This window comes from Marmota monax, unplaced genomic scaffold (assembly GCF_021218885.2).
Source record: "Marmota monax isolate L192 unplaced genomic scaffold, Marmota_monax_Labrador192_F-V1.1 WCK01_AAM20220418_F8-fsc00003, whole genome shotgun sequence".
Lineage (NCBI taxonomy): Eukaryota > Metazoa > Chordata > Mammalia > Rodentia > Sciuridae > Marmota > Marmota monax.
In genome coordinates, this window is record NW_026694084.1 from 7,251,961 (window position 1) to 7,277,269 (window position 25,309).

General features: G+C 37.6%; 1 protein-coding gene across 2 annotated transcripts in view; it reads right to left on the bottom strand.

Annotated features, from left to right (window-relative positions):
- The window catches only part of Stk3 (serine/threonine kinase 3), a 370,473-nt gene that overhangs the window by 31,282 nt on the left and 313,882 nt on the right, over positions 1-25,309 (bottom strand). Inside the window, exon 11 of one of the 2 annotated variants that reach the window (XM_046464887.2) lies at positions 5,926-7,315. The exons of the other annotated variant lie outside the window; for it this stretch is intronic. Within the exon in view, the coding sequence (XP_046320843.1) occupies positions 7,157-7,315 (159 nt within the window). The 3' untranslated portion in view covers positions 5,926-7,156. Of the gene's footprint in view, positions 1-5,925; positions 7,316-25,309 lie in introns of those variants that run through there. 2 annotated transcript variants of the gene reach the window in all.

Sequence of the window (25,309 nt, forward strand, 5' to 3'; positions counted from 1 at the left end):
CATCTAGGCAGAAACCACGTCTTCTTTTCTGTGATCACACTTAGCATAGAAGCTGGCACAGAGATAGTGATCAGTGGATGGTTGTGGATGAGGAAAGAAAGAGCAGGCCCCTGGTGCTCAGTGGGTGCCAGGTACTGTTCTGAGGCTTACATCCCTGTCTCATTTCCTCTTCATAACCCTCAAATTGTCTTCTCTTGATAAAGAAGTGGAGACTTTTAGGAAGGATTAAGTAACTCATTCATGTTCATCAAGCAAGTTAGTGGCAAGCTTCAAAGTCACCTACCTTTGATGAGTTCCAATGCGTAAGAGATTTAAGTGTGCTTGTCTTTTACAACAACCTTAAGAACTGAAGAAATGGATTTGCTTCAGTTTGGACAAGGTAAGGATAGGTCCCTTCTGCCAGGAGAATCTGTTGTTTTTGTTCAGCCAAGTCAGAAATGATACGGTACCATGGGTGGATATTATGTATATTTGTATATATTTGCTATTACTGCTTTGGATAAATGTCAGGGGACTGGGTAAGGCATCAGGATTCACTGAACAAGAATAAAACCCCAGAAGCTCATTAGTAATGAAATTGAAATAACTTTGCATAAAGAACTTCAAAACATTCTCAGTGAACTTCTATGACCGCCTACCATATTCAGATTCAAATCATATTCTAAATCACTACTGGTTTGTTAAGGCAATTAATTTGCCTTCAAAATAATAAAACACTTTGTGGCAACTTTTAAGGCTCAGGTTCAGTAGTCCATTAATATCAGATACTATCAGGTATAATTTTCAAAGATCACATTCTAAGAGGGTGAACTGATTTACGGTCATCAGCTAGTATACTTAAAAAAAACCTTTTATATACTTTCTGAAAGGTCAACATAGAATGAATTCATGAATTTTCATATCAATTCATTAATAATTAAACAGTTCTACATTTCAGATTCCTCAGTGTATCTTTTTTTTTTAACATCAAAGTCTTCTGTTCCAAGTGCTATTATGTCTTCTCATTTGAATATTCTTGCCAAGAATATTTTCTTTTTAAATAGGAAAGAAAGCTGTCATGGAATAAATGGAAAGGCTGAAAATGCACAGCTGCAGGATTGCCCCCATCCAGCATGCTCTGTACACACTGAAACATTAGAAAGAGAATGTTTAAAAGCTGAGCGCTCTAGTCTCAGGTTTTATTTAGCTTCCACTCAGCTAATTACAGATCACCTTGGAAAATCCTATAAAAATTTAAGACAACTAGTTGCTTGATTAAACACAGGCAGACACTGGGTTTTCTACAAGAAAAATTTTAGAACTCATTAGCTCTTAGTGCTTCCTCATAAAAAAAGGATATATGGGTATGATTCTATTTTGTAATTTTTGGTTAAAACTGTCATTGGTATCATGTTTTAGAATTTTGTTCTTTTGCTCTTCTCTTTTTTATTGTTCATATCCTTCTCTTTTCATTGAAAATACGAAGTCGTTTATGAATAGAATAATAAAAATGGTAAAATACAAAGGTAAACAGATTTTTTTAAGGGATTTTGACCTGTGATCTGGCCTGGGGCTAGAAGGTACTTCCTGGAAAGTTTTTGTGTACATGTGATTTGAACAGGTCAGGGGGAAGAAGGTGTGAGGACCAAGGACAATTATGGTATTTTTTCTTAGTTCCTTCCAGAAGAGGAAGGACAGTTATCTGAGTCTTCTGGAACCTGGGTGGCATACTCCCACATGGAAAACTCCAATAGTGCTCCAGACCCTGAACCTGAACAACTAATCACTTTGACACACTCATAAGCACCCTATGAAAACAATATAAAGGTTACACATGGTAGGGAACCAGCTCTTACTGTGTACAGTGAACGAACTCATACCTCCAGATAATTCCTTTAAAAAATGTTTTCAGTTTTTATAAATACAGGATCAGGAAATATAGATTTGCAGATCACAGAATCTCATAAGGCTATTAAAATGTAAACTTGATTTTGAGTTTCCTGGAATGAAAGTAAACTGGGGCCAAGTAAATTACATAATTCACCTTTGTAAGGAACAAGAATGCTAACACTTTTGTGAAACAAAACTTTAGGGGCTGAAATTTCCTGATGGGTCTTCACAAATGTGGCAATATATGAATAAATGTCCAAACCTTAATAATAATCCCATATAACAGAAATAGTTGTAAAGAGAGGTTGAAAAAAAGTTTAGCTTAATACAACTTTGCTCTGTGTAAAAAGGAAATACTTTTAAAAATCAAATGTTAGATTCTTCTCAGTACAAACCACTACCTGAGAGTAGACTAAGCCAGCCCTTAATGGAAAACATGTCTGGGTTCTAGAAGGGTGTAATTCACCTTAGAAGTAACAATAAATTTGCTTATCAACAAACAAAGTCTTTTTCTTGCAAAAACAATGCACTAAACCAAAAAGGATTAAAATTTTCTTTTTGAGCTAACACTCAGTGTCCTACGCTAGGAACTTTATATTAAAAGTGTTTTACATGTACATATTTGATCTTCATAACTGCTGCATTATTACACATAAAGAAATTGAAACATATTGGTAGGGTTATTTTTGCCCAGGATAACAAATATGTAAAGAACTGGGATTGGAACCCTTGTCACTGAGCTTCTGATGCTAGACTCATTCCACTATGCTGACAAATGTTTCCCTAAAGTACTCATTATCAAAGAAAAACTGGTAAGGGAGATAATAGAATACATTATAGTTTACCAAAAAACCAGTGTTCAAGGCGCAAGAACTCCACATGTATCCTAATAATAAAGGAAAAACATCCTCTATAACTCATCTTGGAAGCTTGAGTAAATGCACCCTGCATTTTTCTGAACGTGCAGAAAGGATGTCATTTCAGGAAACACAGGTTCCAATGAAATGTGAAAAAGGTAAAAACAGCTAACCAATGATCTTCTTCTAAGTTTTAATTATCTCCTAAATAGATGAGCAGGCAGGCTTAGCAACCCTATCCAACATTCTAGAACCAGATCTCCTGTGTTTATTAGACAATGTGGTCTAGTGGAAAAAGCAAAGATTTGGAGACAGATGGAAGTTTAAAGCCCATACTGGCATTAACTAGCTATGTGACCTCATTTAATCTCTCCAATCCTTTCCTTCTAATCTTTCCTTTCGTTTTCATTGGAAGGAATATGCATTTTGTTGTGAAGTTTTCAGATAATGTATCAAAAGTACATGACTTAGCTCAAACAATGGTAGATGTTGTTGTAACAGTGACTGGATGCTTAAGACACAGCCTATATGATTAATGATGACAATTTCATCGTTTGAGCTCACTGCATTTAATGAAACTTTAATATCAATTTATATCTAATATACTGGCAAGAAATGTAGTGAAACAAGACGGATAAACATCTCTGCTTTCAAGAACCTCACAACCCAGCAAGATAAAAGAATCACTATAATGGGCTTGGAAGCAGTTCTGTTTAGAGGAGAGAAAGGTCTCTTTCAAATAAAGAAATAACAGTAGATGAGGCCATAAATGTCAGTTGAGGATATTGCAGATCTTGAATACTAGGAGGCAGAGTTCCCTGTAATTGGGTAGGCAATACAGGGTGAGCAGAAAAGTGAGAAAAAGATCAGAATTTTTATTTAGGTAGATTAATCCAGTGAAGAAATTAGTGGTAGGGAATCTGGCTAATGATGTGAGAAGGACATAAACTTGGAATTGTTTTTACAGAATTGATGGAAGAATGGAGTTGGTTTTGTGTCTTTCTGTGACCCATAAAGGACTGGGAAGTGGTTGGCTGGGGGTGAAGATGTTTTGTGTGGACTTGGACTGGATTCCTGGAGGACATGTCACCCTGGAGCACATGTTCAGTGGTATGGGACTGCCCACCTAAAGTATATACAATTCCCTGGGTCTAGGTTGCATCACATTGCTCAAACAAGCAAAAAATAATAGAGCTCATTAGATTCTAGATTCATAGTTTTCTGTGCCAAAAAAAGAATACCTTGTACTCCAAAATAGCATTTTGATGAAATATCTAATTAAATGTCTGTGCCTAATAATGGTTAGGTAAAGCAATGTAACTCCAATTATTTTTTTAATGTTCTATTTAGAATACCAGTATTTTCAGGATTTATTTTAATCATTAATCTTTATCATATAGAATAGGAAACAAAAATAGCATTCCTACTGAATGTTAATGTGTCAAAAATTTGAAAAGATTTCCTGTGACTAAGTTAAAAACATCTTATTAACGTATTATATAATTTCCGTTAGAGAAGAGAAGCTACATACCCATCAGTGAGTAGAGCGTGACTTGGGGGCTGTGCTTCAGTAAATAAGCAGAAGAAATATAAAAGCAGGTAAGTAATGTAGGTAAGATTGTCTGACACATAGTAAGTACCCCCAAAGTGCTGTTATTATTATTTTGAAATCCATTTAAATAAATATATTTTTCTTCTTATATAGGCCAAAGTAGCTCATAATTTGAACATAAAACCATGCTAAAAATAAGCTGTGTCAATGTATTGTAAGTCTGGAGAAATGAGTCATCTAAGTTCATAAAGTCAAAGAAAAACCTTTCTCATCTACAGGACAATATATACAACAATGCTGGCTTTGCAGTATGAGTAAACCTTGACTCATGAGCTTCGCTTACATTCACATACTGTATTTATTAAAGAGTGGGGGCATGCAGAAAGTGCGCTTACCTATTTTTGGGAAGTTCTCAGCAACCAAGGTCAAAATAAGAGGTTTCTTTTTAAACACATTAAAATAACTAGAAATATGCTTTCCTAAGTATCATGATTGATCAAAGCTTAACTAGACTTGAAGATTACTTTCAAGTATAGTTCTTAAAAACCTGTTTTTAAATTTTGTTTTGTTTTTTGGTAGGGGTGGAAGTGAGAAGATAGGAAAAGTTTCAAGATAGTTATCCTAAAATGTTTTGGAATTTCCTATAGCTTTAAAATAAAACATCATCTATTGTTCTTAATTCTCTTAAATATGTGTGTTCATTATATATAAATAGATATAGATGTAACAGGGTATAAATTCTATTCACATAAAAATTACATTGTGATCAGAACATGACATTATTAAAAGGAGAACTCTTGTTCATAATGAATTAGGGCTAACAACAGGCCTCATGAAATAATTTGTACAGATTTTCTAATTTAGGCAAACTGGAGAGAACACATCTTCATTTGATGTAGGGGGTTTGGCTTGGATGATAGCAAATAAGTCATTTGATTGTGTCATACCAGGCTAGGTGTTAGGTTGGTGGTGGTGGTGGGGGAAATAGGGCTGAGTTGAGTTGATCAGCTCATCTGACCATCTTAACAAGGTTTGATCCCCAGCACCACATTAAAAATAAATAAATAAATAAATAAATAAATAAATAAATAAATAAATAAAATAAAGGTATTGGGTCCATCTACAACTAAATATATATATATCAAACAAACAAAGGAATGGAAGCTGTCCAGAGATGATGTACCTTCTGTGGCAGACATTGGCAAATTCTAGCCACATGGTAAGGTTGTACTTACTTGCTTCTTTTTTTGCAAGAGTTTCATTCATTTCTTTGGTTTTAAACATTACTGGTCTGTTTGACCTATATAATTAGGAGTGGCCATGTGACTGATTCTGAATACTGAGTTATGGATTACTTGACACATCACTGCTGCTAGAGTGAGAGTGACTTGCTAGGGCCCTCTCCCAATTATGGTGACCACAAATGTTGTATCAGCGTGTCCTTGGGAGTGGATGAGGAGAGCAGGGTCCTCTGCCAATATGGGATGGGCCTGGGGCTCAAATAAGGAATAGCCTTGTCAAGTTAAGCCACTAAAGTTTGAGGTTTATTATCCCTTCATAATCTAGCCTTTCCTGCCTATTGTAGTTTCCTTGCTTGGAAAAGAAAGTCTAGGTCGTGAGTTTTAAAAAAGATACAGAGATGAAATGTGCTGGGTGACACAGTAAAATTTATTTTTCTTTATGACTTACACATAATAATTAAAGACAGAAAAGAACAAACACTGTCAAGATGGCCATATGTAGCTTAGGAAACAACTGGTCCCAGTTCAATTATACAAATGTTCATTCAGCTTAGAAATGAGTTTCTTTTTAATGCTTTTAACCATTCCCCCACCCCCCAGTCCCCAAGGCTTGCACAGTTTAGTACAAATGTTTTTGCTATTTTGTTATCATCAGGCACATGATGTTTACCAATTCCAGGAAATAAATGAAATCAACAACAAGCCCTGTGACTATACAGAGCACACTTTCACAGAAATAAGGTTGATGAGCTTATTACAGTTTGATTCAGTTTAGCTAAGAGACCTATACAAGAAACATGAAACAATATTAACAAATTACATTCGTCTTAAGGTTTCATTTATTTAAAAATATTTACTATACTTTCTTTTGTGCAAGTTTCATTCATTTCTTTGGTTTTAAACATTATTGGTCTGTTTGACTATATATATATATATATATATATATATATATATATATATATATATTTCTACTTGTACCAAATATCAAAAATCAAAAAATCAAAATTTTGAAAAGTAAAAATTTATTGCTTCAATATAAAAAAGCCTAGCCCATTTGGGTACTACTGCTATTACACTTTGCTTTTATTGGAAAACTATCCTGGAAATCAAGGTATGTACCCCTAGCTCCCTGCTTAAAATATAATTTGGTTGTACATTATCACTGTTAACCTTCATAAAACTATCCTGTCCTGCCTTTTAAAAACAAAACTAAGTGAAATAGCATAAATAAATAAGTCTACCTAAGAAGATACAATAATAAATAGGCTTCTAGGTAAAGAATATTATAACATAAAGCCCTTCATTGCTATACAATTAAACAATAGCTTTGGATCTTCAAGGTCTCTAAATACAGCCTTCATTTCATAACAGCCTTATTGCTGGTATTCAGCTGACAGAGAGAGAGAGAGAAGAACACATTTCTATTGTTCTCATAGTTTAAAAATGAAAACACAGTGGAAACAATTGTAAATTGTGTCTTTTGGGAACTTTCATAGATATGTGCCATCATTAGTTTTTGATCTTTGCCTAGCTGTAGAGCATAAATCTTAGGGATTAAAAAAAACCTCATAGTATTCTTTTAATTCTTAGTGGTTTCTTGGTCTGTAGAGTAGCTATAAAACAGAGAGAAATTAGACTCAAAAGTTTTGCTGCCTTCTTTTCTTTGCATCCATTGCATCCAGAATAGGCTGTCTTTTTGCAGTGTATCTTTGACGAAGTTCTTCTATTTCTCGTTCCATCATGGGGTCCAGTGCTTTTAACCGCATCTGCAGTTCTTCTAAACTTAGATTTTTTAACTAGATATAATAAAAAAGCCCAAAATATTAACATAGTAAAATTATTCATGAAACATTAAAGTGTAATGAGTCTTAACATTCATAAATAATTCAGCAGATTCTTTACATTACCTTTGAAGTGTGGTTTAACAATTAAAACAGGAATTCCTTCCCTGAAGAACCCAGAAGCCACACCCTGCAAGATCTCAAGTAATTTGCAACAAAACAATCAAAAACTCTGCTTTTAGGAAAGGGAAAATGAGGAAAAATAAGCTGATGAAAATATCTGTTAAAAAAAGTACAAAAGGGCTGGGGTTGTGGCTCAGTGGTGGAGCAAGCACTTGCCTAGCATGTGTGAGGCAGTGGGTTCGATTCTCAGCACTGAATATAAATAAATAAAATAAAGGCCCATCAACAACTAATAAAAATGTTTAAAAAACCACAAAGACAAATCCATTGCTCTCAACAAGCAGATGTTCAGGATATGTTTCTAGGATAGTCACTATAATCTCATATCTTTGCCAGCCATCTAGTGCTATAATAATCACAAATACTTATCAGAGATCATCCAAGATCTGGGTCAGGATCAATTGAACATTAAATTAACAGGTTTACCATCCATTTTATTAAATGCTTAAATTTTAAGAACTCAGTTAAACAGAAAATTACATTATCCAGAAGAGTTTTACCCTAAGTATTTTGATAAAATAAAGTTTTAAATTCATGATTCAAAATATCCCAAACCTGATATAAACTGTGTAAGTTCTGATGTGGGTTTGGCCAATCTGAAAATGAAGTGCCTGTTGAATTTTCACTGTATACATTACAGTTTGATTATGTTGGCTTCAGGAGATGACAATAGCATATACTTTACTGGTTTCCTGTGTAACAGCAGGAGAGAGTCCTCGTGTCATGTGTAAAGGGGATAAAATCTGCTCTGCTATATAACAGGATCTATGGCATCTAAGCTTCACAGTATTTATTTATATGTCAAAACAGGAAGATATGGATTATCTCCTGAGAAACACATTTTAGGGATATCATCTGGGGCTTAAAGGATGTCCTGTGATATGTAACCTAACACACTGAGCTTTTATCTTATAAACAACAAAAAAAATTAAAACTCTGTCTCTTATAAAAACCAAATGTGATAGCAATGGTAGCAGGCAGGTAGATTAAAAAACAACAACAACATAAAAACCTTTTAAACCCCCCCCCAAATTTTCAGAATGCAATCATTATATACTCAGCATTTTTGTGTATACAGTAAAGAAAGAAAAGGAGTACTATTTCCTTACCAATAAGAAACTTGGAGGTTAGTTGGAAGGGTAAAGACTGATTCCAAGACCCCAAACATCAAAGCCCCAAATATGCATGGTGGAAATGATAGTGAGAAGTTTATGAACAAGCTTCTCAGGGGAAAAATTCTTCAACATGGATGTATTTTCCTGGGGATAGCAACCATTTTTTTGAATAGGCCTTTCCTCAAAAAGAAAGGAGCCTCACTATAAATTTAGTGGAACTTAGGAAGTGAAAAGATTCCCTTCCAGGAGTAGGAACTGGACTAGTTCTTGAAAGGGAAGGTACCTCTGGGTAGTGCACAGGGCCCTAAGGAGGAGGCTCTGCCAGAGAACAAGAGGGTCAGAAGATGAATCTGTAGTGGGAATGTGGAAAGAAAAATAGACAGGTTTCATGGGGCTGTGAGGTCAGATAAAACAGGTCAGGATTCTGGGGAACAATGACCAATTCTGGGGCCAGAAAATTATAAGAGCAATCAGACTAGACTTTAAAATGATAAACTTCCAACTTACCTTTTGTTTTATGATGATAACTATTTTTGGTTATTTTATGAGTCAAACTAGAAAACACTCTCATTACTTATAGTTACCAAAAATAGCATTTCTCAGCCGATTCTCTGATTTACTCACCATACCTGGCCCTATGTGACTTCTCCTTACTAAATTCAAATCTACTCTTAGCTGAAAAAGATTCTGAGGATACTGAAAAGAATGAGTCAGCCTCTGAAGGAAATTCAGAGGAGGAGTTCCAAAGATATTTTGAGAAATAGCAGTGTTACAGAGAAGAGTATACAGGTTCCCATAATGGAATGGGAAGATGAACACCACTCACTTTGGGGTAGAAGCTCTGGTACATGCAAAATAAGTTCTGTTATTCTTTAGTCATGTCACAAAATCAACCTAGCTTTTTATGTTACGGTATAATATACACATATAATTTATAGCTTATATATTTTATTAATTAATTTTTAATTCATGTATTAGTCATACATTAGTTTTATGCTCAGTTCTGTTGAAATTTTTGTGGGGATAAACAAGCCAACAGGGAACCTTGAAACTTTCTCAACAGGTGATATTGAGTTGAAGGGCCAATGGACACCTGGCCACATTTCCCTGAGACAGATATGCCCAGCTGTGTCTACAAAGGATCCAATTCCACGTCAGTGTTCTTCAAGATATCATTTCTATTTTAGTTCACATTAATCTTTCTCATCTATGAATTTCTGTATCACACTCATAAACACCACAATTTAACATTTGGTTCTAGAATCATGTAGAGATTGTACATATTTCTAGAAATTATCCAACTATACTGCTAAATATCATGACATGAAGATGGGTAGATAAGAAGGAATAAGAACAAACAAATGGGTTACTCTAATGCTAGCAGAAATAACATCATACAAAGAAAACAATTGTTATTTTAATTTTTTTGCACTAAGATACACCTGTGAATATCTTGTACTAGCTTTACTGGGGGCAAACTGCCAGTAGTTTATAAATATTATATTACAGTAATGGACTGAATTCAGGAAAGAAACTGCACAGAAGAAAAATTCTCCTCCTTCAACAGATTTTTATATTTTCTTTTAAAAAATATTTATTTTTTAGTTGTAGTTGGACACAATATCTTTATTTTATTTTTTATTTTTATGTGATGCTGAGGATCGAACCCAGTGCCTCACATGTGCTAGGTGAGCACTCTATCGTTGAGTCACAATCCCAGCCCCGATTTTTATATTTTCAATATGCAAAATCTGTGAAAAACAGCTCTGTGATAGTGAAGAACCACTATCTGACAGCATTACATAATCAGATGTCCCATATAAGGTAAATTAATAAAGTACCTAAACTTTAGTTTTTTTATATGATAAAACTTTGTGTCAATCATCTTGAACAGAATATCTTATTGAAGTATTTTACAGAATATACTGCCTTCTAAAGAGGAGGGCAGAGGAACTAAAGCAACCTTTCTTTATGGTGAGTCATTATTAGTAATACATGTTACTAATCTGTGCCAAAATTAGTTTTCTCTTTTTTTCGGGGGGGGGAGGATTTTTATCTTCATCTGATGAAAATTGTCAGCCCATCTTCTTGGCCATCACAGGACATATACTCTTGTATTTCTACACTGGGTTTGGTTTGTTTATATACTGGAAACTAGAACAGCAATTAAACAATCTTATAAAGCATTAAACTAAATAAGTATAGATTGTGAATAAAAGCCCAGGGTGGTATGAAAATCATAGAGCATGTCTCTAGTGCAGAAGCTTTTATTTCTAGTGCTTGCATATTTTTAAAAATATGATTTCAGATTTTTAGCTGTGTAAGGTTGAGGTTACAGGAAATCTGATTCTGTATAAGGTACATATTTAGCTGTCTACAGGTGGGCTGGCGGGGACTTCAGCGGACTCAATATATTTATGGATACTTCCTATGGATCAAGTACTGTAGACATAGAGATGAATAAAACAGTCTTCGCATAACGAGCCTGCAATCTGGCTGGCAAGACAAGTCTGTGCATAGATAACTCACTGGAGGGTAGAAAATCAGAAAAAGGATGGGTATGGGGAAAAACAAACAGATGAGCAGAAACATAGAAGGCACAGGAATGTGTGGCATCTTAGGGCATGTCTAACAGGCTGCTGAGACTCAAGAAGATCTATGTGGGAAGGAGGAATAGAAGCTGTAGCAGGAAAGAATGGGCAAGGCCAGATCACTAAAGATCTTAATTGTACTGCTACAAACTTTATGTGATTAGAAAGAAATGCTAGATGTGACATGATCAAATATGAACTTCAGAAAAATATTTCCAATAGTAGATATGGAAAATGGATTGTTGGGGGATGGATGTAGGAAAGCCCATCAGCAGGTTACTGTTAAGAGTTTAGTAAGAAGATGTTTCAACCAGGAAAATAGAAGTGAAGACTGAAAAGGAAAGAGGGATATGAGAATGTGAAAGTAGAATGGGTAGGGCTTTCGTTGCTTACTGAGTGATTATGAAGGGTCCAGAGAAAGGAAGAATTAAGGAGTGATTGTGGCTTCAAGTTTGGTGATCCTATAATTCTTGCCTATAAAATCAGCATCATGTGGACAAGGTCAAGGTCTGCCACTGATTTGAGCAGTAGCTGAGTCTACCTAAACCACAACTGCAAGCAGCCTCTGAGTACCTGGACATATGAGCACGGGGGAGTGAATTCCAGGGGACCAATTCCCTAGACAAACTTGTGTGAGCAGCAATCTCCTCCAACTCCACAAATAAAGTCTTTCAAACAAGTTTACACCTTTATGTCCTTGATCCTGTGAAGTGGGGGGTCTAGGTCAATTCCTGAGGTGCCCTCAAGGCATCTTATTCTATTTTCCCAGTGCAAAGTACTTGGCTTCTTTTTAATTGTGTTAATCTCTTCAGCAACCACACCTTCCCTGGCCCCAACTTTACATGGGCTTATTTTTCTGGTCAAACTGCTTTTTGTTCCAGATTCTTACTGCAAATCTGAAAGCAACCTTGAAATCGCCTTTTCCAGATAAACAAGTCCATCACCATTAATCTAAGTCCCACTCAAAGTTTCAGGGCATGGGCAAAATACAGACAAACACTTTGACAGTATATAACATGAATCCTCTACTCCAATTCCAAATAGAGTCCTCATTCTCTTCTAAAACCTCATGAGCACAATCTTCATTGTCTGCATTCCTATCAGCATTCTGGTCTTCCAAGCTCACACCATAATTACCCATTAAGCTCCACTTACAACATTCTAGGCTTTTCTAGACTGCATTTCCAAACCCTTCCAAACTCCTCCCACAAACCAATTCCAAAGGCTTCTGAACCACATGGTTGGGTACAATCAAAGCAACAACTTTACTTCTCAAAACCAATTTCCTATGTTAATCAGCTTTTTGGTAGATGAGGCAAAATATCAGAGAAAACAATTTAAAAGGTGGAAACACTTATTTTGGCTCACAGTTTCAGAAGTTTTAGTCCACAGCTACTTGGTCTCAACCTGTGGGGCTTGAGGTGAGGCCCCATCATGGGGGGAAGAGGGAAGAGAGGGAGGGAGAGAGGGAGACAGACAGACAGAGAGGAAAGGAGAGAGAGAGAAAATAAACCCTTCAAAGGCATTACTCCTTTGATTCTCCTTTCCTAAAGCTTCCATCACCTCCCAATAGTACTACCATTGGGGATCATGCCAACACATGAGCTTTTGGGGGACTCCAGGTTTAAATCTGGAATGGGTAATGAGGTAGAGTTTGATACTATCAATAAGGCATGTTGTTAAAAAAAAAACCTGATTTTAGTCCTGGTAAGTTTGAGGTACAAGCAACATATCAAGTTGGAGATATCATATATAGATTGCAATTTTGGTGGTGTAGGAAACCAAGAGAAAGATTCAAGCTAAAGATACAGTCCAAGGGAATCATTAGCATTTAGGCTACTACTGAAATCATGGTTGAGGAGAATATCCAGGGAAAGGAGGTTTTCTCCCTGAGCTTAAAATCTGTCTATAGTGTCCAATAGAAAATAATCCCCAATCCCTTTGTAGTCAGGGGCTCTTCTCATTTTAATAAAACAATATTAGTATGTTTCTAAATGACTCTATATTATCATGTTATGGTATGGACCTGGAAAGTCTTCCAAAGTTTCATGTACTGAAGGCTTAATTCTCCAATGAAGCAATGTTCAGAAGTGGGGATTTTAAAAAGTGATTGAATCACGAGGCTCTGACCTCATCAATGTACTAATGTATTAAGGGATTCATAGCTGAATCAAATATTGGGAGGGTGTGGAAACTATAGAAGGCAGAAACTACTTGGAGGGAGTGGGTCCTTGGAGTTATGCCCTTGGGGACTATCTTGCCCCTGTCTTTTCTTCCTTATCTCTCTATGCTTCTCAGATGCCATGGGGGTGAAAAGCTCTGCTTCAAAATACCTTCTCTGCCAAGATACTTTGCTTCATCACAGTTCCACAGCGACTGAGCCAGATGACCATGGACTGAAATTTCTGAAACTGTGAGCCAAATAAATTTTTCCTCTTTGAAGTTGATTTTCTTAGAGATTTTGTCACAGTGGCAGAAATATGACTAATATAGATGTCAGATATAAAAAAAAGATAAAGGAAAAAGAAGTTAAGAGAATTTATAAATTTTTTATATATTGGGTATCATTTATAGATATAAATCTCTGGCTGGGTTTGATTTCTGATTAAGCCCTACTGATATATATTTGGCACTTGATTTCTATAGCTATTAAGTCTCCCACAGGCATGAACATGTTTTGGGAGAGAAACATGGCAGAAGTGATGTTTTCAGTGTCTTGGAAAATAGCATTGCTCAATGCCTTAGAAGTAAAAAGATTCACAGATTAGATAAAATAGCATTAGAAGGAAAAGATGAGCTTCCTGAATTAATATCAATATTATTTTGACCAAAGTTTCCTTAATCACAATCAGATTTCCTGAAAATCTTTCTGAAAAGGAAGGAAATCACTTTAGAATTGTTATATTTATGAATTAACAATCAATTTGAATTTATATTTTTATTTATATCAATTTGAATTTATATTTTTCAATATAGTAAAGAAATGTTACATATGAGACATCTTTCGATGATATATAAAACACACAATATAGCTTATTACCCTCACTTTATAACATTATATTAATTCCAAAATAAATTCAGATGTGAACTAGAGTTGAAATAACAAGTCTTTGATCTATGTTTGCTGGAATTTAAAATCTGGTAAATCAAGTTAGTAAATAAAAGAATTTTAAACTATATATACATTGTGAACAAATGTAAAAAATGAATAACTCATCTGGAAATGGCTTTTATAAATGTTGTACACTAATTCTGTTTAATATAATTTAATGTTGAATTTAATTATGAAATAGAACCTATACAACAAACTGGTTCTCAAATCTGCAAGCATTCACAGTGCAAGAGAATACTGTAGTCTGACAATGTTTACAACATTACAGTCACATGCTTGATTAATGAACAAACTAAATGACGTACAGGGAGAGGAATTTGATGCAAAGGCAGTGGAAGCACAGCTTTTTCGAAAACAAATACTGAAGAAATGATGTTTTGCCGCAGTCTGGCTGGGCACAAAATCACGAGCCACCACACCCTTGTAGATTCAAACAGCAATCCTTTATTCCCGAACTCACACCGGCACTCTACAAACACGTTCTGGGGGAATTCACGTTCTGGGCAAAATCCCAAATACTCTCTGAATCCCACGAGAACTCAACGGGAACTCAAGCAGGCGCGCAGGATACGCCCTATTCCCAGCAGGGTACACCTTAAACCTGGAACTGCCCTAAACCCAGATTGTCCTAAACCGGGAATGCCCTAAACCCCGATCAGCCCTAAACCCGGATCCGCCCTGGTCCTTGAGCAAGGTCACCTTACATGCAATGACACTGCAAATGACCTGGGTCATGCCATGCGTCATTCGTCATTCTTACTTAGCAATGGCCCTCAGCATCTCCCCCCTTCTGATTAATTAAACAACAAGCAATGTGGCTTAAGGACCGTGCCTGGTAGGTTGTCCAATTCAACATATGGTTCTTACCCGTCATGGGAAAAACTGACCTCTAGGCGTCAGCCTCCTGTCTTAGGTTGATACCACTGCAATTGGATCATACCCGTCACTGACTACCGGTCCAGCATACAGCCATACTTGTGGATAGGCCTATGCACCAGTAGGGGGGGTGAGGTTCTTGCCTCACCTCTGTTGGCCCCCAAATTTAGCCTTGGTGCCAGTGGCGGGGTGAGGTTCTTTGCCTCACCTCTGTTGGCCCCCAAATTTTAGACCATCACTAGCAGAAGGGAGGAGGATACAGAAATGCCACGACACCAAGCCAGTTGACGGCTCCCAGCCAGACTGCGGCATTTGGTGGTCCCTACAGGGAATGCCTGAAACTTGGAGGTAAGTGAAATTTCTCGCTCTTGAGGAAGAGAGAAAGAATGGGTGAGCATTTCAAAAAACAATGTGTTCCTTTTTTGATTTATTTTGTTTTTATTTCAAGTTGCCTGTTCCTAGAACTTTCTCAGGCAAACTGGGGAAAATGGTTGACTCAAGGTTTGAAGTTGTTTGCCCCCGAGAAAGAGAAATTGTTAGAGGAAGAAGGCACCCCAATAAGACCAAGAACAGTTAGGACATATGTTGATACAATACAAAAATGTAGCCTATGGCTTTTTAAAGACGAGTTATTAAGTATATCAATGGGACCATCATGGTATCCTGTAGAAAGATTTTTCTTCAACAAGAAAGAGAGGGCTAGTTCTGTTTACTGCATTTGTCTAAGATCTTGGTTTTTACAGACATCTGATTAATTTACAAAGCTAAAGTGTTAAAATATCAACCACTAAATATAAAATCAAGTACTCTTTACTTATTAAGTTACATAAGGTAATATATTTAAAAATTATGTGTGTTTTCACAAATTGGTGAATGGAAAAAAGGTTTAATATTGCTTTGGTCTGTGTCTTTGCTGAAACAAGGTTACTAAGTGTTAAGATTATATCATGTGTAATTTATATACAAAGAGTATAAGAAGTTTCAGTTGGGTTTCAATTATATTATTATAGTACCATAAAAACATGAAAGTATTTCACCTTATTAAAGTGGAGTAATTTGTCTAAATCAGAAATTTTATAAGGGTTGTTTCAAAATGTGAATTTATAAAAAGGGTTAACAGCTACAAAAGAGATATAAAAAGATTCAAGATGTGAAAACATATTGTAATATAAAGGTTAAAAAAAATAAATGTTTCTAGATGAGATAATCTCTGTGTGGTAAAGTAAAAAGTTGTAAAATGCCATTTAAAAAGATTTTGAGGAAACTAGACTTACTTTAAAAGCTTGAGAAAGGAAGAAAGAAGAAAAAGGTATTTGTACATGGCAGATTGAGACAAAGCTTCTCAATGGAGTTAAAAAAAAAGCCTTTGGTTGAAGGGCAGCCATGTAAACTAACATTGAAGCGATTTAAACAAAATCTAAGCCTTGTTTAAAAGAGTGAAGCTGTAGGTGGTGAAAAAGTACATTTAAAAGTACAGTATAGATGATAATTGGAAGGCTTTAAAAGGTTAAATTGAAGGTGGTTGAGATACCTTCATGGCGGAAAAAAGAAAAAAGAGATATAAAAAGATTCAAGATGTGGAAACATATTTTAATATGGAAGGTTATAAGAAAAAGAAATGTTTCTAGATGAGATAATCTGTGTGTGGTAAAGTAAAAAGTTGTAAAATGTCTAAGTAAGTTGCAAAAGGTAAAAGGTTAAATTGAAGGTGGTTAAAATGCCTTCATGACGGAGGAAAGAAGCTTAGTTAATCTTAAAGGCATTGCTTAAAAAAATGGGAAGATAATAGGATAAAAGATTTAGATAAAGAAGATTAAAAATTTGAAGTGGAAAACTTTAAAAACAGAAGTACAGAAAGGTAAAAAAAAGAGAGAAGATGTAGAAAGATAAAAAAGATATATGAAGATAAAAAAGATGTAGAAAGACAAGAATTTTAAACCCACAAAATATGAAACAAAATAAAACTAGGAAAGAAAAAAGCAACTAAGGGTAAATACAAAAACCTTAGAAGAAAACTAGAAGATAGAAATAAGATAGAAAATGGTTAAAAATGTCAAATAAAGGTATTTCAGATAAAAAATATAAAAAGCTAAGACAACTATTAGATACAGACATTCTAGATAGAAAAAGGTAGAAGAGAAAAGTTTAAAGTCAAATATTGGATAAAATAGAAGATTAAAATGTACTTATTAAAACAAAAAGAGGGAATTGGAAAAGGGTATATATCCCCCAAAGATAAACTTAAAATAACGCTTTTTACTCTAAACTTTTTAAATTTGGATTCATCAGGACTTAGTGCTGCGGAAAGGCATATGTATCCAAAAAATGTACATAAGCCTAAAGTACTTTGGAAAGATATTCTAACAGGACAATGGAAAGGTCCTGACCCAGTGATTGTCTGGAGTCAGGGTTCTGTTTTTGTTTTTCCACAGGGAGAAAAGCAGCCGATTTGGATTCCAGAGAGATTAACTAAAGCAATTTCTACAGACCAAAAAGAAGATGATTTGACTCAAATCCATAACAGCTGATATCCAGGGCTCCAGCTTGGCTATTCTTACATCTGCGACAGTGATTAACCAGGGTGCTTTTTTTCAGTATCTATTTTATTATTGCTTTTTCCCACATCATAAAGTTCTATTTTATTTTTTGAGCTCATACAAACCTAGGTTAATGTTTTTCTGATCAGTTTTATTTTTTGACTGTGGAGTTTTTAAACATTGCAATGGAGATTTCACCTAGGTAAAGCTACAAGGCCTTTACTATTGTCTTATGTGTTGTACGTTTGTGTGCACATTTGTGTTTTGTGTTGTATGTCTGTGTGTGCGTATGTCCATAGATCTTATATGAGGAGCGCTGATGAAAAAATGGATCCGAATTATTATTATTTTTTTTTATTCACGTGATTTAAATGGTTTAATTTAAATTAGGTAAACAGCTGTTAAGGATTGTTTTTAAAGGTGATTAACAGATCTGTTTGTTTACTAATTTAAATTAGGTAAACAACTGTTAAGGATTGTTTTTAAAGGAGGTTAACAGATCTGTTTGTTTACTTTCACCTTTCCTTTTCATCATATTTAATATTCTGTTCAGGATAATGTCTCTTTAGCATCATTGCCAGAATTCCTATCTCCATCCCAGTGCCGGTGAAGACAAAGATAAAACCAGACTACAGCTTCTATGATAGCTATCACAGTAAACTGTATAAACTGATGCATCAATGAATATAACGCAACAAGTAATGCTCAATCAAGGACTCGATTTACTTTGGGAGGAAATGGACATATTGATAGACCCCTCTGCTTTGAACTGCTTGCAGAACTTGCCTGGACTATGTATCACTTGTACACATTGTGAACTATCGTTTGGTGCAGCGAATTGTGGTAGTGCTGGCATATTTTTGCTGATGGTGTCACCAGTGATGCAATTTTTCCAAAGGAGCCGTCAACTGGCTTGGTGTCGTGGCATTTCTGTATCCTCCTCCCTTCTGCTAGTGATGGTCTAAAATTTGGGGGCCAACAGAGGTGAGGCAAGAACCTCACCCCCCCACTGGCACCAAGGGCAAAATTGGGGGCCAACAGAGGTGAGGCAAGAACCTCACCCCCCCTACTGGTGCATAGGCCTATCCACAAGTATGGCTGTATGCTGGACCGGTAGTCAGTGACGGGTATGATCCAATTGCAGTGGTATCAACCTAAGACAGGAGGCTGACACCTAGAGGTCAGTTTTTCCCATGACGGGTGAGAACCATATGTTGAATTGAACAACCTACCAGGCACGGTCCTTAAGCCACATTGCTTGTTGTTTAATTAATCAGAAGGGGGGAGATGCTGAGGGCCATTGCTAAGTAAGAATGACGAATGACGCATGGCATGACCCAGGTCATTTGCAGTGTCATTGCATGTAAGGTGACCTTGCTCAAGGACCAGGGCGGATCCGGGTTTAGGGCTGATCGGGGTTTAGGGCATTCCCGGTTTAGGACAATCCGGGTTTAGGGCAGTTCCAGGTTTAAGGTGTACCCTGCTGGGAATAGGGCGTATCCTGCTGCCTCAGGCACGCCTGCTCGTTGAGTTCCCGTTGAGTTCCCGTTGAGTTCTCGCGGGATTCAGAGAGTATTTGGGATTTCGCCCAGAACGTGAATTGGGCAGAGAATGTGGATTCCCCCAGAACGTGTTTGTAGAGTGCCGGTGTGAGTTCGGGAATAAAGAATTGCTGTTTGAATCTATAAGGGTGTGGTGGCTCGTGATTTTGTGCCCAGCCAGACTGCGGCAATGTTTCAGAATAATATTGGCTCATTACCTGAAGTTTTTTTTTTTTAATCTATTCGCAATTTTGCTCTTCCTGGAAATTTGAGATAATAAATATTAGGGGCAAGAAGTATTAATAAGAAATTAAAATCAATTTCCATAAAAGGGTTTAAATTGAGATTAGATAAACTGTATGGGCCTGAAAGAGCAAATTTTGGTATGACACTGTAAAAAGTCATTTTTTTAATGACCAAGTTATCTGTTTGACAATTCGATTCCCAGTAACCGACTCCCTCCCCCCCAACAAGAAAAGAAACCAAATCTATGAGACAGCAGAAAGTATTGTAAAGGGATGCAGCCAGCTCAGGTTCAAAACCAAACAAGACTATAATCCAGTTTGATTTGTATCATTTGGGGAGGAGAAGACTCAAAAAAGCCTCTATTCATTCTGACCCATTAGGTCTCAACCTCAATAAGCTAAAATGTTTTGTTCTTCTTTCATGAAAACCTAACAGATTTTTGTAGGCAGTTTTAAATAGGAAGGAGAAGAAAGAAGGCAAAAGACAGTGAAACATGTTAACTACTTTTTATTAGAGGACAAACATACTTTTTCATTCTGCAAGTTCAAATTAACTAATCGTTTAATATGACATTTCACTGGAAGTGTGGCCATGTTTCCAAGTAACACACTCTATTTAAATAGAAATCTTCAGTAACTAAGTGTGATATTCTTAATCTCATATTAGCACTATCCAGAGTTGAAAATGTGAAATCACCACAAAAGTGCTGAGAAATTACCAGGGTCTTCAACCTGAGCTAAAAATGAAAATGTTTTGTAAGTATTCATATATGAAGGCCACAGTGAATTGAAAATCTGTGTACAACATTTTTGTGGAACAGTATTCTGCAATGGAATAAAAAGCAAAAACTCAGCAAAAGGCAGAATGCTTTAAGCTTCATGTCAGCTGGTAAACTAGGATCTCCTAGCTCTTTTTGTTTTTAAAAACAAATTAAAAACGTTAAAGGAAAGCCCCAGGGATCCAACATGGCGGCGAGTGGGGAGGCAGCGCTTTCAGTACCTCCTCAACAATGGGGTCAGAGAGACGCATGGATATGCTTAGATTCGACCTGCTGAGAAACTACTAGCAAAATTCCACTAAAGAGAGACCGGCCGGGAATTGGAAGGATTTTTGGAGGTGACAGTTTGCCCTAGACAAGTGAATCTCCGGCACGCAGCGCAGAGGTCCAGACCCGCCAGCCGCTGCCCGCGTGACTCGGCGACTGTCGGCTGCCTGCACGCGGCCCCCACGTCAGGGCGGATAGCCTCCGAGGCGCAGCGCAGCAGGAGCGGTGCAGGGACTCTAGGAAGAGGTCTCTCGCCAAGCCTTCATGAAATAGCGAACCGGGAGCTGAAACCAACCAGAGACAGACCAGTCCCACCCCTCCCTATGGACACTCCGGTAAGGAGCCTGGGGCCCGCCATAGCAGAGAGGTGACATCACCAGAGTTCCGCCAACAGAATTCCTTCCCAGCGGAATCCACGTTAACAGGTGTGTGACTCCCACCCCCTCCAGATACAAGCAGCCAGGAAACCTCGGGAATCTCTCCGGGGGCGTGTCTGTAGGGAAGCAGAGGGGATTCCAGATCCCCACCTCCCCTTAACACCAGCGGCGACACCCAAGATCTTAGCTGCCAGTTTCTGGGGGCGTGCCCACCAAAGGGGTCGGGAAAAATTAAACTGTTGGTTCCCAGATCACCCCACCACAGCACTGGGGCTTAGATGAATGACAGAGAGGGTGTTCATCGTTCGGGATATAGGACACATGGTGGGGCTGCAAGTGTAATCAGATCCTTGGGGAACCGCCTCCGGTGAACAGGACCTGGCTGGCTGGCTGGGAGGAGGAACAGGGGGAGGGGCCGGATAAGTGAAAGGGCTCTGGACTAACAGGATTGAGAGACTCTCAGGAGCCACCTTACAGGGATTTCTGTCAGCACATAGAGGGCAGAAGCTCGGCTCGGAGGGCACAGCTCCGCCTATTGGAAGAGAAGAAAATTGGATTCAGCCATAGAAAAGGGGATGCCAGCATGGCAGAGATCTGATGTCATCGGAGAGCGGCCAAGGAGAGAACTTCATCGGTGCCAGCGGTGACGGAAACAGTTGGTCTCCTGGTAGGGAGGGTGAGTCACAGATACCCGAGTCTCTCTCGCTTTGTCGTCGAGCCAGAGGGGAGCAGCGGGGCCGCCGCCCGCGCCCGCAAGGTAGGCAGACCTGCGACCAACCTGTAGATCAGGCCCAGCGGTCTGCGGGCGTGGTAGGAGGGGCAGGGCAGAGCCGCCACCCGCGCCGGCAAGGTAAGCAGACCTGCGACAGACCGGCCGATCAGGCCCAGCGGCCTGCCAGCGTGGTACACACTTCACCCCAACTGGAGTAGGGGCAGAGCAGAGCCTTCGCCCGTGCCCAGATCAGGCCCAGCGGCCCGCCTGTGTGGTGGTCAAGTGACCCCAATTGGAGTGGGGGCGGAGCGGAACTGCCGCCCGTGCCCGCAAGGTGGGCAGACCGGCGACCAACCTGCAGATCAGGCCAAGCGGTCCCCGGGCGTGGTAGGAGGGGCAGGGCAGAGCCTTCGCCCCCACCTGCAAGGTAGGCAGACCTGCGACAGAATGGCGGATCAGGCCCAGGGGTCCGCGGGCGTGGTAGACACCTCACACCAATTGGAGGAGGGGCAGAGCAGAGCCCCCGCCCGCACCTGCAAGGGAGACTTTTCAACTATACAAGAGCAATATAAATATATAGGGGGGGGGAAATTTCAAAAACACAACAGTTTCACCAAGAAGAAAGAAACGCAAGCAGTATGAACAGACAAGGAAAGAAAGGACCACAAGCAATGCAGGTCAACACAACTTTAGAAGAGGTAACAGCTGCAGCAGATGGAATGTCAGATAAAGAATTCAGGATATATATGCTTCAGATGATCTCGAGTATCAAGGAAGACATTAGACAGCAAAATCAGACAATGAAAGATCACTTCGACAATGAATTACACAAACAAATCCAGGAAGCAAAGGATCAACTATACAGGGAGATAGAGGTTATAAAAAACAAACAAACAGAAATCCTAGAAATGCAGGAAGCAATAAACCAACTTAAAAACTCAATGGAGAATACTACCAGCAGAGTAGAACATTTAGAAGATAGAACATCAGACAATGAAGACAAAGTATTTCAACTGGAAAAGAACATAGACAGCTCAGCAAGACTGTTAAGAAACCATGAGCAGAACATCCAAGAAATATGGGATAACATTAAGAGACCAAACTTAAGAGTCATTGGGATACAGGAAGGTATAGAGGTCCAAACCAAAGGAATGAGCAATCTATTCAATGAAATAATACGAGAAAACTTCCCAGACTTGAAGAATGAGACAGAATCCCAAATCCTAGAAGCCTACAGGATGCCAAATGTGCAAAATTATAAGAGATCCACACCTAGACACATTATAATGAAGATGCCCAACATAGAGAATAAGGAGAGAATTTTAAAAGCTACAAGAGAAAGGAAGCAGATTACATTTAGGGGTAAGCCAATCAGGATAACAGCTGATCTTTCAACACAGACTCTGAAAGCTAGAAGATCCTGGAATAACATATTTCAAACACTGAAAGAAAATGGGTTCCAACCAAGAATTGTGTATCCAGCGAAATTAAGCTTCAGGATGGAAGATGAAATTAAAACTTTCCACGACAAACAAAAGTTAAAAGAATATGCAGCTAGAAAACCATCTCTTCAAAACATCCTTGGCAAAACATTACAGGAAGAGGAAATGGAAAATAACAATGAAAACCAACAGTGGGAGGTAGGACAGTAAAGGGGGGGGAATAATCAAAGAGGAAAACAAACCATGTTTAGTAACAGAAATAAACAAATATGGCTGGAAGAACAACCCATATCTCAATAATAACCCTAAATGTTAATGGCTTAAACTCACCAATTAAGAGACACAGGCTAGTAGAATGGATCACAAAACAAGACCCGACAATATGCTGCCTACAGGAGACGCATTTGATAGGAAAAGACATACATAGGCTGAAGGTGAAAGGTTGGGAAAAATCATATCACTCATATGGACTTCGGAAACAAGCAGGAGTGTCCATACTCATATCAAATAAAATAGATTTCAAGCCAAAGTTAATCAAAAGGGATAAAGAGGGACACTACATACTGCTTAAGGGAACCATACACCAACAAGACATAACAATCATAAATATTTATGCCCCAAACAATGGTGCAGCTATGTTCGTCAAACAAACTCTTCTCAAGTTCAAGAGTCTAATAGACCACCATACAATAATCATGGGAGACTTCAACACACCTCTCTCGCCACTGGACAGATCTTCCAAACAAAAGTTGAATAAGGAAACTATAGAACTCAATAACACAATTAATAACCTAGACTTAATTGACATATATAGAATATACCACCCAACATCAAGCAGTTACACTTTTTTCTCAGCAGCACATGGATCTTTCTCAAAAATAGATCATATATTATGTCACAGGGCAACTCTTAGACAATATAAAGGAGTAGAGATAATACCATGCATCTTATCTGATCATAATGGAATGAAACTGAAAATCAACGATAAAAGAAGGAAGGAAAAAGCATACATCACTTGAGAATTAACAATAGGTTACTGAATGATCAATGGGTTATAGAAGACATCAAGAAGGAAATTAAAAAATTCTTAGAGATTAATGAAAACACAGACACAACATATCAGAATCTATGGAACACATTGAAAGCAGTTCTAAGAGGAAAATTCATTGCTTGGAGTTCATTCCTTAAAAAAAGAAAAAAACAACAAATAAATGATCTCATACTTCATCTCAAAATCCTAGAAAAAGAAGAGCAAAACAACAGCAAAAGAAGTAGAAGGCAAGAAATAATTAAAATCAGAGCTGAAATTAATGAAATCGTAACAAAAGAAACAACTGAAAAAATTGACAAAACTAAAAGTTGGTTCTTTGAAAAAATAAACAAAATCGACAGACCCTTAGCCATGCTAGCGAAGAGAAGAAGAGAGAGAACTCAAATTACTAGCATACGGATGAAAAAGGCAATATCACAACAGACACTTCAGAAATACAGAAGATAATCAAAAATTATTTTGAATCCTTATACTCCAATAAATTAGAAGATAGTGAAGGCATAGATAAAATTCTTAAGTCATATGATCTGCCCAGATTGAGTCAGGAGGATATAGAAAACCTAAACAGACCAATATCAATTGAGGAAATAGAAGAAACCATCAAAAGACTACCAACTAAGAAAAGCCCAAGACCGGATGGGTATACAGCAGAATTTTACAAAACCTTTAAAGAGGAACTAACACCAATACTTTTCAAGCTACTTCAGGAAATAGAAAAAGAGGGAGAACTTCCAAATTCATTCTACGAGGCCAACATCACCCTGATACCTAAACCAGACAAAGACATTTCAAAGAAAGAAAACTTCAGAACAATATCTCTAATGAACCTAGATGCAAAAATCCTCAATAAAATTCTGGCGAATCGGATACAAAAACATATCAAAAAAATTGTACACCATGATCAAGTAGGATTCATCCCTGGGATGCAAGGCTGGTTCAATATACGGAAATCAATAAATGTTATTCACCACATCAATAGACTTAAAAATAAGAACCATATGATCATCTCGATAGATGCGGAAAAAGCATTCGACAAAGTACAGCATCCCTTTATGTTCAAAACTCTAGAAAAACTAGGGATAACAGGAACATACCTCAATATTGTAAAAGCAATCTATGCTAAGCCTCAGGCTAGCATCATTCTGAATGGAGAAAAACTGAAGGCATTCCCTCTAAAATCT